The sequence below is a fragment of the Pristiophorus japonicus genome, unplaced genomic scaffold (assembly GCF_044704955.1).
Source record: "Pristiophorus japonicus isolate sPriJap1 unplaced genomic scaffold, sPriJap1.hap1 HAP1_SCAFFOLD_356, whole genome shotgun sequence".
NCBI classification, from domain to species: domain Eukaryota; kingdom Metazoa; phylum Chordata; class Chondrichthyes; family Pristiophoridae; genus Pristiophorus; species Pristiophorus japonicus.
This window is the reverse complement of record NW_027253391.1, coordinates 317743-332624: the sequence shown is the minus strand read 5'-3', so window position 1 is coordinate 332624 and position 14882 is coordinate 317743. Positions and strand designations below refer to the sequence as shown.

Here is a 14882-nt window from a genome sequence, read left to right as displayed (position 1 = left end):
AGCCTGTTACATTAGGGACAGGAGGGGGCCGTTCAGCCCCTCGAGCCTGTTACATTAGGGACAGGAGGAGGCCGTTCAGCCCCTCGAGCCTGTTACATTAGGGACAGGAGGAGGCCGTTCAGCCCCTCGAGCCTGTTACATTAGGAACAGGAGGAGGCCGTTCAGCCCCTCGAGCCTGTTACATTAGGAACAGGAGGAGGTCATTCGGCCCCTCGAGCCCGCTCCGCTATCCAATCAGATCGCTGCTTATCATCGACCTCAACTCCACTTCCCCGCCCGATCCCTCGATTCCCCTCGAGTCCCAAAAATCCACCGATCTCAGCCTTGAATATACTCAATGACTGAGCCTCCACAGCCCTCTGGGGCAGAGAGTTCCAAAGATTCACCTCCCTCTGAGTGAAGAAATTCCTCCTCATCTCAGTCCTAAATGGCCGAGCCCTTATCCTGAGACTGTGACCCCTGGTTCTAGACTCCCCAGCCCCGGGGGGGAAACACCCTCCCTGCATCTACCCGTCAATCCCCCTCACAATCCGACACGTTTCAGTGAGATCACCTCTCATTCTTCTAAACTCGAGGGAGTATCGGCCCAGTCTGCTCAATCTCTCTGGACTGGTACCTCCAGCGATGGAATGTTGGTGTCCCGGTCAACAGGAGTGTCTCCCACTGCACTGTCGGAGGGACCGTCTTTCATTTGCCATCCGCGCTCTCAGGCAGCCGTGAAGATTTCTTTCGCAGAAGAGCAAGGGCCAATATTTAACCCTGAACCCTATCATCATCGTAGGCAGTCCCTCGGAATCGAGGAAGACTTGCCCCCACTCTAACAGTGAGTCCTTCGGTGGCTGAACAGCCCAATACGAGAGCCACAGTCCCTGTCACAGGTGGGACAGACAGTGGTTGAGGGAAGGGGAGGGTGGGACTGGTTTGCCGCACGCTCCTTCCGCTGCCTGCGCTTGGTTTCTGCACGCTCTCGGCGACGAGACTCGAGGTGCTCAGCGCCCTCCCGGATGCACTCCCTCCACTCGGGGCGGACTGGTCTTTGGGCCCAGGGACTCCCAGGTGTCGGTGGGGATGTTGCACTTTATCAGGGAGGCTTTGAGGGTGGTCCCTTGTAACGTTCCCTCTGCCCACCTTTGGCTCGTTTGCCGTGAAGGAGTTCCGAGTAGAGCGCTTGCTTTGGGAGTCTCGTGTCTGGGGGGCATGCGGACAATGTGGCCCTGCCCAGCGGAGCTGGTCGAGTGTGGTCAGTGCTTCGATGCTGGGGATGTTGGCCTGGTCGAGGACGCTAACGTTGGTGCGTCTGTCCTCCCAGGGGATTTGTAGGATCTTGCGGAGACAGCGTTGGTAACAGACGATCTGGGTCATTATCACATCGCTGTGTGTGGGAGCTTGCTGTGCACAAGTTGGCGTTTCCCACATTACAACAGTGAGCGCACCTCACTAAAGTCCCTCATTGGCCGTGAGGCGCTTTGGGACGTCAGCTGTGGCTTTCCCGGTCTCTCCGGCCCAACCCTCCTGTTACGCACTGCCTCAGTAACCTCGCTCTCTCTCGCTCCCCTCCCGTGCAGGACTTTGTGGTGACGGTGATCTTCGCTTTCCTCTGGCTGGTCAGCTCCTCGGCCTGGGCCAAGGGGCTGGCGGATGTGAAGACAGCGACAGACCCGGACGACATTATCGAGCTGATCGCGGCCTGCGAGAAGGAGAAAGAGAACACGTGCCAGGCCCTGCAGGACCCCGTCATGTCTGGCCTCAACACCTCCGTGGTAAGATCGCACGATGCGAGGAGAGGGGCTCGGGGTGCTCCCTCGCTATAAAAGGGGTCCCTGATGGCGAGGAGCCCCCCCTTCTACAAATGGGGCAAACGCCGGCACCCGCTTCAGCCGGCTATTCAACTGCACCAGGCATCGCGGCCGAGCCAGATCACCCCTCCATCCCGGTTTCCACAGGATGTATTAAAAGGGGTCCCTGATGGCGAGGCCCCCCCCCCCCTTCTACAAATGGGGCAAGCGCCGGCACCCGCTTCCGTCAGCTATTCAACTGCACCAGGCATCGTGGCCGAGCCAGATCCCCCCCCCCTCTCCCGGCTTCCACAGGGGTCCCTGATGGGGAGACGCCCCCATGTGTGAGGAGGACACACAAAATCTGCAAAAGGCCATAGACACGCTAAGTCAGTGGGCAAAAATGTGTCAGATGGAGTATAATGTGGGAAAGTGTGAGGTCACGCACTTTGGCAGAAAAAAAATCAAAGAGCAAGTTATTATTTAAATGGAGAAAGATTGCAAAGTGCTGCAGTACAGCGGGACCTGGGGGTTACTTGTACATGAAACACAAAAGGATAGTATGCAGGTACAGCAAGTGATCAGGAAGGCCAATGGTATCTTGGCCTTTATTGCAAAGGGGATGGAGTATAAAAGCAGGGAGGTCTTGCTCTAGTTATACAGGGTATTGGTGAGGCCACACCTGGAGTACTGCGTGCAGTTTTGCTCTCCGTATTTAAGGAGGGATATACTTGCTTTGGAGGCAGTTCAGAGAAGGTTCACTCGGTTGATTCCGGAGATGAGGGGGTTGACTTATGAGGAAAGGTTGAGCAGGTTGGGCCCTGTACCCATTGGAGTTTAGAAGAATGAAAGGTGATCTTATTGAAACGTATCAGATTATGAGGGGGCTTGACAAGGTGGATGCAGAGAGGATGTTCCCACTGATGGGGGAGACTAGAACTAGGGGGCATGGTCTTAGAATAAGGGGCCGCCCATTTAAAACTGAGATGAGGAGGAATTTCTTCTCCGAGGGTTGTAAATCTGTGAAATTCGCTGCCTCAGAGAGCTGTGGAAGCCGGGACATTGAATATATTTAAGACAGAGATAGACAGTTTCTTAACCGATAAGGGGGCGGGCAGGGAAGTGGAGCTGAGTCCATGATCGGATCAGCCATGATCATATTAAATGGCGGAGCAGGCTCGAGGGGCCGAATGGCCGACTCCTGCTCCTATTTCATATGTTCTTACGTTCTTGCGTAAAAGGCGACCACCAATGGCAAGTCTAACTCGACAAAGGGGTTGCTGATGGGGGAGAACCACCTTTACAAAAGGGGCGATTGTCGTCACTCATTTCGGTCGACTATTCGACTGCAGGAGGCATCGTGCCGGAGCCGGATCTCCCCCCTCCCAACTTCCAGGTGATGCCGCCGGATGGGGGGGTGGGCGGATATCTCTTCCCTGGCCCCCCCCCCCCCCCCGTCCCGAGCCAGTGATACTGAGGCCAATTAACTGCCCCCTTTTCCTCTCCTCAGGTCTTCGGTTTCCTGAACCTGGTCCTGTGGGGCGGCAACGTCTGGTTCGTCTTCAAGGAGACCGGGTGGACCACTCCCTTCACCAAGCACCCCGGACCGGCCGAGGAGAAGCTGCCAGGCGGCCCAGACCCCTACGGTCAGCCCCAGTCCTACAACCAGGAGCCACACTACGAGCAGGAGGGCTATGGCCAGCAAGGGGGCTACCAGCCCGACTACAACCAGCAGGGAGAGTTCGGGCAGCAGCAGCCACCGCCACAGACCTACGGCCAACAGGGGAGCTATGGACAGACAGCTCCCACCTCCTTCGCTAACCAGATGTAACCCACCCCCCTCCCTCTCCCCATCGCCCCCTCCTCCTCCTCCTCCCCTCTCCTTCCCCTCGAGCTGCTGACACTCGCTGGGGGTACGGGCTCCACCGGGGCCCAGTGCCTGCTGCTGCGCTGTTCGACTGCCAGAGGCATCACGGGGCCCTGTCCGACCGTCTCCTCGGCCGGGCATTCCAGCTGAGGGCACTCTGAACGGTCTCCCCCTTTCTTTCTCCCCTTCCCCCTTCCTTTCTTTCTCCTCTTCCCCTTCCTTTCTTTCTCCCCTTTCCCCTTCCCCCTTTCTTTCTCTCCTTCCCCCTTTCTTTCTCTCCTTCCCCCTTTCTTTCTCTCCTTCCCCCTTTCTTTCTCTCCTTCCCCCTTTCTTTCTCTCCTTCCCCCTTTCTTTCTCTCCTTCCCCCTTTCTTTCTCTCCTTCCCCCTTTCTTTCTCTCCTTCCCCCTTTCTTTCTCTCCTTCCCCCTTTCTTTCTCTCCTTCCCCCTTTCTTTCTCTCCTTCCCCCTTTCTTTCTCTCCTTCCCCCTTTCTTTCTCTCCTTCCCCCTTTCTTTCTCTCCTTCCCCCTTTCTTTCTCTCCTTCCCCCTTTCTTTCTCTCCTTCCCCCTTTCTTTCTCCCCTTCCCCCTTTCTTTCTCCCCTTCCCCCTTTCTTTCTCCCCTTCCCCCTTTCTTTCTCCCCTTCCCCCTTTCTTTCTCCCCTTCCCCCTTTCTTTCTCCCCTTCCCCCTTTCTTTCTCTCCTTCCCCCTTTCTTTCTCCCCTTCCCCCTTTCTTTCTCCCCTTCCCCCTTTCTTTCTCCCCTTCCCCCTTTCTTTCTCCCCTTCCCCCTTTCTTTCTCCCCTTCCCCCTTTCTTTCTCCCCTTCCCCCTTTCTTTCTCCCCTTCCCCCTTTCTTTCTCCCCTTCCCCCTTTCTTTCTCCCCTTCCCCCTTTCTTTCTCCCCTTCCCCCTTTCTTTCTCCCCTTCCCCCTTTCTTTCTCCCCTTCCCCCTTTCTTTCTCCCCTTCCCCCTTTCTTTCTCCCCTTCCCCCTTTCTTTCTCCCCTTCCCCCTTTCTTTCTCCCCTTCCCCCTTTCTTTCTCCCCTTCCCCCTTTCTTTCTCCCCTTCCCCCTTTCTTTCTCCCCTTCCCCCTTTCTTTCTCCCCTTCCCCCTCTCTCTCTCTCCCCTTCCCCCTCTCTCTCTCTCCCCTTCCCCCTCTCTCTCTCCCCTTCCCCCTCTCTCTCTCTCGCTCCCCTTCTCCCTCTCCCTCTCTCTCTCTCCCCTTCCCCCTCTCTCTCTCTCCCCTTCCCCCTCTCTCTCTCTCGCTCCCCTTCTCCCTCTCCCTCCCTCTATCTCCCCTTCCCCTCGCTCTATCTCCCCTTCCCCTCGCTCTATCTCCCCTTCCCCTCCCTCTATCTCCCCTTCCCCCTCTCTCTATCTCCCCTTCCCCCCTCTCTATCTCCCCTTCCCCCTCTCTCTAACTCCTCTTCCCCCTCTCTCTAACTCCCCTTCCCCCTCTCTCTATCTCCCCTTCCCCCTCTCTCTCTCCCCTTCCCCCCCTCTCTCTCTCCCCTTCCCCCTCTCTCTCTCTCCCCTTCCCCCTCTCTCTCTCTCCCCTTCCCCCTCTCTCTCTCCCCCCTCTCTCTCTCCCCTTCCCCCCCCTCTCTCTCTCCCCTTCCCCCCCTCTCTCTCTCCCCTTCCCCCTCTCTCTAACTCCTCTTCCCCCTCTCTCTAACTCCCCTTCCCCTCTCTCTATCTCCCCTTCCCCCCTCTCTCTCTCCCCTTCCCCCTCTCTCTCTCTCCCCTTCCCCCTCTCTCTCTCTCCCCTTCCCCCTCTCTCTCTCTCCCCTTCCCCCTCTCTCTCTCCCCCCCCTCTCTCTCCCCCCCCTCTCTCTCCCCCCCCTCTCTCTCTCCCCTTCCCCCCCTCTCTCTCTCCCCTTCCCCCCTCTCTCTCTCCCCTTCCCCCTCTCTCTCTCTCCCCTTCCCCCTCTCTCTCTCTCCCCTTCCCCCTCTCTCTCTCTCCCCTTCCCCCTCTCTCTCTCTCCCCTTCCCCCTCTCTCTCTCTCCCCTTCCCCCTCTCTCTCTCTCTCCCCTTCCCCCCCTCTCTCTCTCTCTCCCCTTCCCCCTCTCTCTCTCTCTCCTCTTCCCCCTCTCTCTCTCTCCTCTTCCCCCTCTCTCTCTCTCCTCTTCCCCCTCTCTCTCCTCTTCCCCCTCGCTCTCTCCCCCCTTCCCCCTCTCTCTCTCCCCCCTTCCCCCTCTCTCTCTCCCCCCTTCCCCCTCTCTCTCTCTCCCCCTTCCCACTCTCTCTCTCTCCCCCTTCACCCTCTCTCTCTCTCCCCCTTCACCCCCTCTCTCTCTCCCCCTTCCCCCCCTCTCTCTCTCCCCTTCCCTCTCTTTCTCTCTCCTCTTCCCTCTCTCTCTCTCTCTCTCTCTCTCTCTCTCCTTCCCTCCCCTCTCTCTCTTTCCCCCCCCCCCCATCAGCCCAAACCGCTGAGACTAATTTAATTGCCCCTCTTGCCTGGGAGTTCCCGGCAGGGTTTGTAGCCTGGATCTGTCCCCTGCCCCCCAGTACCGTCTCTATACCGGAGTCTGCTTATAGCCGAGACTCTCCCCCACACTGATAGTTAGTAATCGAATATCAATATTATGGTTCTGTTTTTAACGTGTGCCGGACGCTCGGTGACTGAGAAACCCTGGGGGGGTTCTTCGGTGATATCCGGTGTGCTATCCGGCATTGGGGTGGGGGGGGGGGGGATGAAACCTTCATCCAGAGTCTCGTGACCCTCTCGATGACTTCTCTGATCTATTGATCGAGGGGGGGCGGGGGGAGGGGCGGAGTTTGGATTGGGCTGCGCTGCCTCACTTAGTTGACAAACCTGTTGATTTCCCCCCGCCATCGGGCCCTGCGTTCGGAAAGGCAGGGGGCGCGCAAGAGTGGACCTGTCGGGGGGGGGGGGGGGAATTATTTAATTTAATTTATTTATTTGATTAACTTATTTAATTTATTATTTTTTAACGGGTGATTCCCCTCGGGATTGGTGGAGCCCCGTCCTGTCGGAGCGCGTGTCCTTCCCGAGCGGGGGGGGGTGTCGGGGGGAGGGGGTGTCGGGGATGTGGATGGGCGAGGCCGTCCGTTTTTGAATGTGTAAATATAATATACAAGCCTGAATCCCAGGGTAATAGGAGCGTATTTGAATCCTGTGCTTATCGTGACTGTTTTAATCATTTTTTTAACCCGCCAACCTCCTCAGTTCCGTCGCCGTCGCTGAATCTGGTGTTTTGTATCTTTTTATTTGTACACGGTGTAGATTTATTCGCGCTGTGAACGGAATCATTGGGTGTGGGCCGTCCCCACTTCTCCCCCCCCTCCGACCCGTGCTGTACCTGCCCTGGGAGTGTTTGATGGGACAGTGTCGAGGGAGCTTTACTCTGTATCTAACCCCCTGTACCTGCCCTGGGAGTGTTTGATGGACAGTGTAGAGGGAGCTTTACACTGTATCTAACCCCCTGTACCTGCCCTGGGAGTGTTTGATGGGACAGTGTAGAGAGAGCTTTACTCTGTATCTGGGTTGTGACTCTCCCCTTGCCCCCACTCTCCCGGCCAAGCACCGTGACTCCGTTCTGTTCTTTAATCGTGTCTCCGGTATAAAAGTGAACCCACCCACATTTGAGGGCGTTTTTTTTTTAAACTAGGCGCTGCGTGTAATAAAGGCTTTGTCTCCTGTGTTCCTGTACCTCCCGAATAAACCCGCAGAGTGTGAGGAGAATTGGTTCAGAGTGTTACATTCTCTCGCTGCTTTCCACGTTCCTCCTCGCTTGACCCGTTAACCCCTGACCTCGGCGTCTGGGGCATTTAGTGGGAGCCCGCTTTAATTTACCCCCTTCCCTGCCTCCATGGTTGCAAGACCAAGATGGGTAACTCGAGGGAATGGACATTGTGTCTGCAGCATTGATCATGGTCTTTCAAATACCACTCCCCCCCGCCCCCAACCTGCCCCTGGGGTTCAGTGTCTCAGTGCAGGATAATCATTGACCAAAGCGAGATCCTCGCCATGAGCATCGCTAACCGGCAGCCGAGAGTGACGTGGGATTTACTGACCCGGTCAGCGAGTGAAGCTGGATATTCCCCCAGGGTGTGAAGCACGGCAACGCGGTCCGTCCGTTTCTCCTCATAAGCCGCTGCGCATCACGCCCCCGTGATGTCACGCCCCGTGATGTCACGCCCCGTGATGTCACGCCCCGTGATGTCACGCCCCGTGATGTCACGCCCCGTGATGTCACGCCCCGTGATGTCACGCCCCCGTGATGTCACGCCCCCGTGACGTCACGCCCCGAGCCGCAGTGTCTGGGAGGGGGCCATTCGGCCCATCGAGCCCGTGCCGGCTCTGGGACCGAGCGATCCAATCCGTCCTAATCCCCTCCGCTCCGCTCTTTACCCACAGCCCTGACTTACATCCTCTCCGTCCCTGAACAAACTCTCCCCACAATCTGAGGCTAAATAAAACTCAAAATACAAGTCGGAAGATTGATTTTAAAAAGTGTCTTTCTTGAGTATACATACATATATATATAAATATCAATAAAATCGGAATTATTGTCTGTTTTGGAGCAGTTTTCTTGTGTGCTGGAGTCGTGCCCATGTTTGTTGTAATCAGAATATTTATTCCATAGTTTAAAAAAAAATGTATATTGTGCAATCCGCATTTAATTCAAATAAAATGGGATTATATTCTATCACTGGCTTGTGTCTCCAGTTATTCGTCTCGTCTCAAACTCGCCTGAAAACCGTCCAAGGCACTCCATCGCGCCTTTCACAAACACCACCCGGGGCGGTACTGAGGGAGTGTCGGAGGGGCAGTACTGAGGGAGTGTCGGAGGGGCAGTACTGAGGGAGTGTCGGAGGGGCGGTACTGAGGGAGTGTCGGAGGGGCGGTACTGAGGGAGTGTCGGAGGGGCGGTACTGAGGGAGTGTCGGAGGGGCAGTACTGAGGGTGTGTTGGAGGGGCAGTACTGAGGGAGTGTCGGAGGGGCAGTACTGAGGGAGTGTCAGGGGCAGTACTGAGGGAGTGTTGGAGGGGCGGTACTGAGGGAGTGTCGGAGGGGCGGTACTGAGGGAGTGTCGGAGGGGCGGTACTGAGGGAGTGTTGGAGGGGCAGTACTGAGGGAGTGTCGGAGGGGCAGTACTGAGGGAGTGTTGGAGGGGCGGTACTGAGGGAGTGTCGGAGGGGCGGTACTGAGGGAGTGTCGGAGGGGCAGTACTGAGGGAGTGTCGGAGGGGCGGTACTGAGGGACTGTCGGAGGGGCAGTACTGAGGGAGTGTTGGAGGGGCGGTACTGAGGGAGTGTCGGAGGGGCGGTACTGAGGGAGTGTCGGAGGGGCGGTACTGAGGGAGTGTCGGAGGGGCGGTACTGAGGGAGTGTCGGAGGGGCAGTACTGAGGGAGTGCTGCACTGTCGGAGGTCTGCCCTCTCGGGTGGATGTGGAAGATTTGCCCACCACTATTTGGAAGAAGAGCAGGGCGATCTCTCCCTGCTGTCCTGCGACTAACTAATTTATCCGTGAATCACTTCAAAAAACAGACGATCCAGGTCATTATCACATCGCTGTGTGTGGGAGCTTGCTGTGCGCAAATTGGCGTTTCCCACAATACAACAGCGAGCGCACTCCGAGAGACTTCATTGGCTGTGAAAGACCCTGTCGAAATCCGATTCTCTTGCTCTCTGTCCCACCTCCTGTCCCCAGAGCCCCGGGTATAGATTCTGGCCTGTCCCAGGACTAACACCGTTAAATAACATCACTTGGACCAAATCCCAGGAACACGACCCTTGTAACAAGGACCTGCTATCTGCTGTAATACCTTTACTGGTCACAGAAGGGCGCTGATGTACCACCAACACCAACATACATTTATATCACGCGTTTAATGCAGTGAAACGTCCCACAGGGGCATAAATCAGACAAAACGTGACACTGAGCCACACGAGGAGATATTAGCGACAGGCGACCAAAAGCTGGGTCACAGAGGTGGGTTTTAAGGAGCGTCCTGAAGAAGGAGAGAGAGGCGGAGAGGTTTAGGGAGGGAGTTCCAGAGCTTGGGGCCCAGGCAACAGAAGGCACGGCCACCGATGGTGGAGCGATTATAATCAGGGATGGTCAGGGGGGCAGAATTAGAGGAGTGCAGACATCTCGGGGGGGTTGTGGGGCTGGAGGAGGTTAGAGATAGGGAGTGGAGTAGGGGTTGGAGGAGTTACAGAAATAGGGAGGGGTGTAGGGGGTTACAGAGATAGGGAGGAGTGTAGGGGTTGGAGGGGTTTACAGAGATAGGGAGGGATGTAGGGGCTGGAGAAGGTTACAGAGATAGAGAGGGGTGTAGGCTGGAGGGAGTTACAGAGATAGGGAGGGGTGTAGGGGCTGGAGGGGGTTACAGAGATAGGGAGGGGTGTAGGGGTTACAGAGATAGGGAGGGGTGTAGGGGCTGGAGGGGGTTACAGAGCTAGAGAGGGCTGTAAGGGTTGGAGGAGGTTACAGAGATAGGGAGGGTGTAGGGCTGGAGGGGGTTACAGAGATAGGGAGGGTGTAGGGGCTGGAGGGAGTTACAGAGATAGGGAGGGGTGTAGGGCTGGAGGGGGTTACAGAGCTAGAGAGGGCTGTAAGGGTTGGAGGAGGTTACAGAGATAGGGAGGGTGTAGGGCTGGAGGGGGTTACAGAGATAGGGAGGGGTTTAGGGGCTGGAGGGGGTTACAGAGATAGGGAGGGGTGTAGGGGCTGGAGGGGGTTACAGAGATAGGGAGGGGTTTAGGGGCTGGAGGGAATTACAGTGATAGGGAGGGCTGGGGGTGCTGGAGGAGGTTGCAGAGATAGGGAGGGGTGAGGAGGCCATGGATGGATTTGAACACGATAAGAATTCTATAATTGAGGCGTTGCCGGACCGGGAGCCAATGTAGGTCAGTGAGCACAGGGGGTGATGGGTGAGTGGGACTGGGTGTGAGTTAGGACACGGGGTCAGTGAGCACAGGGGGTGATGGGTGAGCGGGACTCGGAGCGAGTTGGGACACGGGGCACAGGGGGTGATGGGTGAGTGGGACTGGGTGCGAGTTAGGACACGGGGTCAGTGAGCACAGGGGGTGATGGGTGAGCGGGACTCGGAGCGAGTTGGGACACGGGGCACAGGGGGTGATGGGTGAGCGGGACTGGGTGCGAGTTAGGACACGGGGTCAGTGAGCACAGGGGGTGATGGGTGAGTGGGACTGGGTGTGAGTTAGGATACGGGGCAGTGAGCACAGGGGGTGATGGGTGAGTGGGACTGTGTGCGAGTTAGGACACGTGGCAGTGAGCACAGGGGGTGATGGGTGAGTGGGACTGGGTGTGAGTTAGGACACGGGGTCAGTGAGCACAGGGGGTGATGGGTGAGTGGGACTGGGTGCGAGTTAGGACACGGATCAGTGAGCACGGGGTGATGGGTGAGTGGGACTGGGTGTGACTTGGGACACGGGGTCAGTGAGCACAGGGGGTGATGGGTGAGCGGGACTGGGTGCGAGTTAGGACACGGGGTCAGTGAGCACAGGGGGTGATGGGTGAGTGGGACTGGGTGTGAGTTAGGACACGGGACAGTGAGCACAGGGGGTGATGGGTGAGTGGGACTGGGTGAGAGTTAGGACACGGGGCAGTGAACACAGGGGGTGATGGGTGAGTGGGACTGGGTGTGAGTTAGGACACGGGGCACAGGGTTTTGGATGAGTTGATGGTTACGGAGGGTGGGAGGTGGGAGAGCATTGGGATGGTCGAGAATAGCAGGTCACTATTAAAATTAACACGAGGTGGCAGTGTGAGCACACTCACTCCAGTTTCACCGAGTCACTGAGAAATTCTTCACAGGTTTGAAGAGGTTTCAAACACTGAGATTATTCCCACAGGTTGTAGAATCGATGATGATGATGATGATGATGATGATGATGATGATGATGATGATGATCATCATCATCATCTTCATCATCTCCCTCAGTACCGCCCCTCCGACAGTGCAGCACTCCCTCAGTACTGCCCCTCCGACAGTGCGGGGCTCCCTCAGTACCGCCCCTCCGACAGTGCAGCACTCCCTCAGTACTGCCCCTCCGACAGTGCGGGGCTCCCTCAGTACCGCCCCTCCGACAGTGCAGCACTCCCTCAGTACTGCCCCTCCGACAGTGCGGGGCTCCCTCAGTACCGCCCCTCCGACAGTGCGGCGCTCCCTCAGTATCGCCCCTCCGACAGTGCGGCACTCCCTCAGTACCGCCCCTCCGACAGTGCGGCGCTCCCTCAGTACCGCCCCTCCGACAGTGCGGCGCTCCCTCAGCACTGCCCCTCCGACAGTGCGGCGCTCCCTCAGTATCGCCCCTCCGACAGTGCGGGGCTCCCTCAGTACCGCCCCTCCGACAGTGCGGGGCTCCCTCAGTACCGCCCCTCCGACAGTGCGGCGCTCCCTCAGTATCGCCCCTCCGACAGTGCGGCGCTCCCTCAGTACCGCCCCTCCGACAGTGCGGGGCTCCCTCAGTACTGCCCCTCCGACAGTGCGGCGCTCCCTCAGTATCGCCCCTCCGACAGTGCGGCGCTCCCTCAGTACTGCCCCTCCGACAGTGCGGCACTCCCTCAGTACTGCCCCTCCGACAGTGCGGCGCTCCCTCAGTATCGCCCCTCCGACAGTGCGGCGCTCCCTCAGTACTGCCCCTCCGACAGTGCGGGGCTCCCTCAGTACCGCCCCTCCGACAGTGCGGGGCTCCCTCAGTACTGCCCCTCCGACAGTGCGGCGCTCCCTCAGTACTGCCCCTCCGACAGTGCGGTGCTCCCTCAGTACCGCCCCTCCGACAGTGCGGGGCTCCCTCAGTACCGCCCCTCCGACAGTGCGGGGCTCCCTCAGTACTGCCCCTCCGACAGTGCGGGGCTCCCTCAGTACCGCCCCTCCGACAGTGCGGCGCTCCCTCAGTACTGCCCCTCCGACAGCGCGGTGCACCCTCAGTACTGCCCCTCCGACAGTGCGGGGCTCCCTCAGTACCGCCCCTCCGACAGTGCGGCGCTCCCTCAGTACTGCCTCTCCGACAGTGCGGTTCTCCCTCAGTACTGCCCCTCCGACAGTGCGGGGCTCCCTCAGTACCGCCTATCCGACAGTGCGGCGCTCCCTCAGTACTGATGTGACAGTGTAGAGGGAGCTTTACTCTGTATCTAACCCCCTGTAACTGCCCTGGGAGTGTTTGATGGGACAGTGTAAAGGGAAACATAGAAACATAGAAAATAGGTGCAGGAGTAGGCCATTCGGCCCTTCTAGCCTGCACCGCCATTCAATGAGTTCATGGCTGAACATGCAACTTCAGTACCCCATTCCTGCTTTCTCGCCATACCCCTTGATCCCCCGAGTAGTAAGGACTTCATCTAACTCCTTTTTGAATATATTTAGTGAATTGGCCTCAACAACTTTCTGTGGTAGAGAATTCCACAGGTTCACCACTCTCTGGGTGAAGAAGTTTCTCCTCATCTCAGTCCTAAATGGCTTACCCCTTATCCTTAGACTGTGTCCCCTGGTTCTGGACTTCCCCAACATTGGGAACATTCTTCCTGCATCTAACCTGTCTAAACCCGTCAGAACTTTAAACGTTTCTATGAGATCCCCTCTCATTCTTCTGAACTTCAGTGAATAGAAGCCAGTTGATCCAGTCTTTCTTGATATGTCAGTCCCGCCATCCCGGGAATCAGTCTGGTGAACCTTCGCTGCACTCCCTCAATAGCAAGAATGTCCTTCCTCAAGTTAGGAGACCAAAACTGTACACAATGCTCCAGGTGTGGCCTCACCAAGGCCCTGTACAACTGTAGCAACACCTCCCTGCCCCTGTACTCAAATCCTCTCGCTATGAAGGCCAACATGCCATTTGCTTTCTTAACCGCCTGCTGTACCTGCATGCCAACCTTCAATGACTGATGTACCATGACACCCAGGTCTCGTTGCACCTCCCCTTTTCCTAATCTGTCACCATTCAGATAATAGTCTGTCTCTCTGTTTTTACCACCAAAGTGGATAACCTCACATTTATCCACATTATACTTCATCTGCCATGCATTTGCCCACTCACCTAACCTATCCAAGTCACTCTGCAGCCTCATAGCATCCTCCTCACAGCTCACACTGCCACCCAACTTAGTGTCATCCGCAAATCTGGAGATACTACATTTAATCCCCTCGTCTAAATCATTAATGTACAATGTAAACAGCTGGGGCCCCAGCACAGAACCTTGCGGTACCCCACTAGTCACTGCCTGCCATTCTGAAAAGTACCCATTTACTCCTACTCTTTGCTTCCTGTCTGACAACCAGTTCTCAATCCACGTCAGCACTCTACCCCCAATCCCATGTGCTTTAACTTTGCACATTAATCTCTTGTGTGGGACCTTGTTGAAAGCCTTCTGAAAGTCCAAATATACCACATCAACTGGTTCTCCCTTGTCCACTTTACTGGAAACATCCTCAAAAAATTCCAGAAGATTTGTCAAACATGATTTCCCTTTCACAAATCCATGCTGACTTGGACCTATCATGTCACCTTTTTCCAAATGCACTGCTATGACATCCTTAATAATTGATTCCATCATTTTACCCACTACTGAGATCAGGCTGACCGGTCTATAATTCCCTGTTTTCTCTCTCCCTCCTTTTTAAAAAAGTGGGGTTACATTGGCTACCCTCCACTCCATAGGAACTGATCCAGAGTCAATGGAATGTTGGAAAATGACTGTCAATGCATCCGCTATTTCCAAGGCCACCTCCTTAAGTACTCTGGGATGCAGTCCATCAGGCCCTGGGGATTTATCGGCCTTCAATCCCATCAATTTCCCCAACACAATTTCCCGACTAATTAAGGATTTCCCTCAGTTCCTCCTCCTTACTAGACCCTCTGACCCCTTTTATATCACCCAACCATTGTGAGGATGGGGCTGGTATCAACAGATATCAAGGGTTTAAAATTCGTAATTCCTTGAAAGTGCAAGTGAGATTGAGAAAGGCACATAAAAAGGCAAGTTGAATATTCGTTTTATAAATAGGGACATGAAGTATAAAAGTAAAGAATAGTGAATTTATATAAAACATTGATTAGTTAGGCCACAGTTAAAGAAGTATGAAACAGGCATCCCATTATAGAAAGAGCATTAAAGCCATAGAGAGCACATGGCAGAGAACATAAGAAATAGGAGCAGCAGTTTTTTAAATTTCAAAATATACTTTATTCATATAAAAATTTGTACAGTTCATTCAAAAGCAGTTCAGTACATTTAGCTGCGGTCAG

At 55.9% G+C, this 14882-nt stretch overlaps 1 protein-coding gene across 1 annotated transcript in view; it reads left to right on the top strand.

Moving 5' to 3' along the window:
• Positions 1 to 14882, top strand: part of LOC139250237 (prickle planar cell polarity protein 3-like) — a 116760-nt gene that overhangs the window by 61134 nt on the left and 40744 nt on the right. Inside the window, exon 5 of the mRNA XM_070872732.1 lies at positions 1566 to 1760. Coding sequence (XP_070728833.1) covers positions 1566 to 1760 — 195 coding nt within the window. The remainder of the gene's footprint in view (positions 1 to 1565; positions 1761 to 14882) is intronic.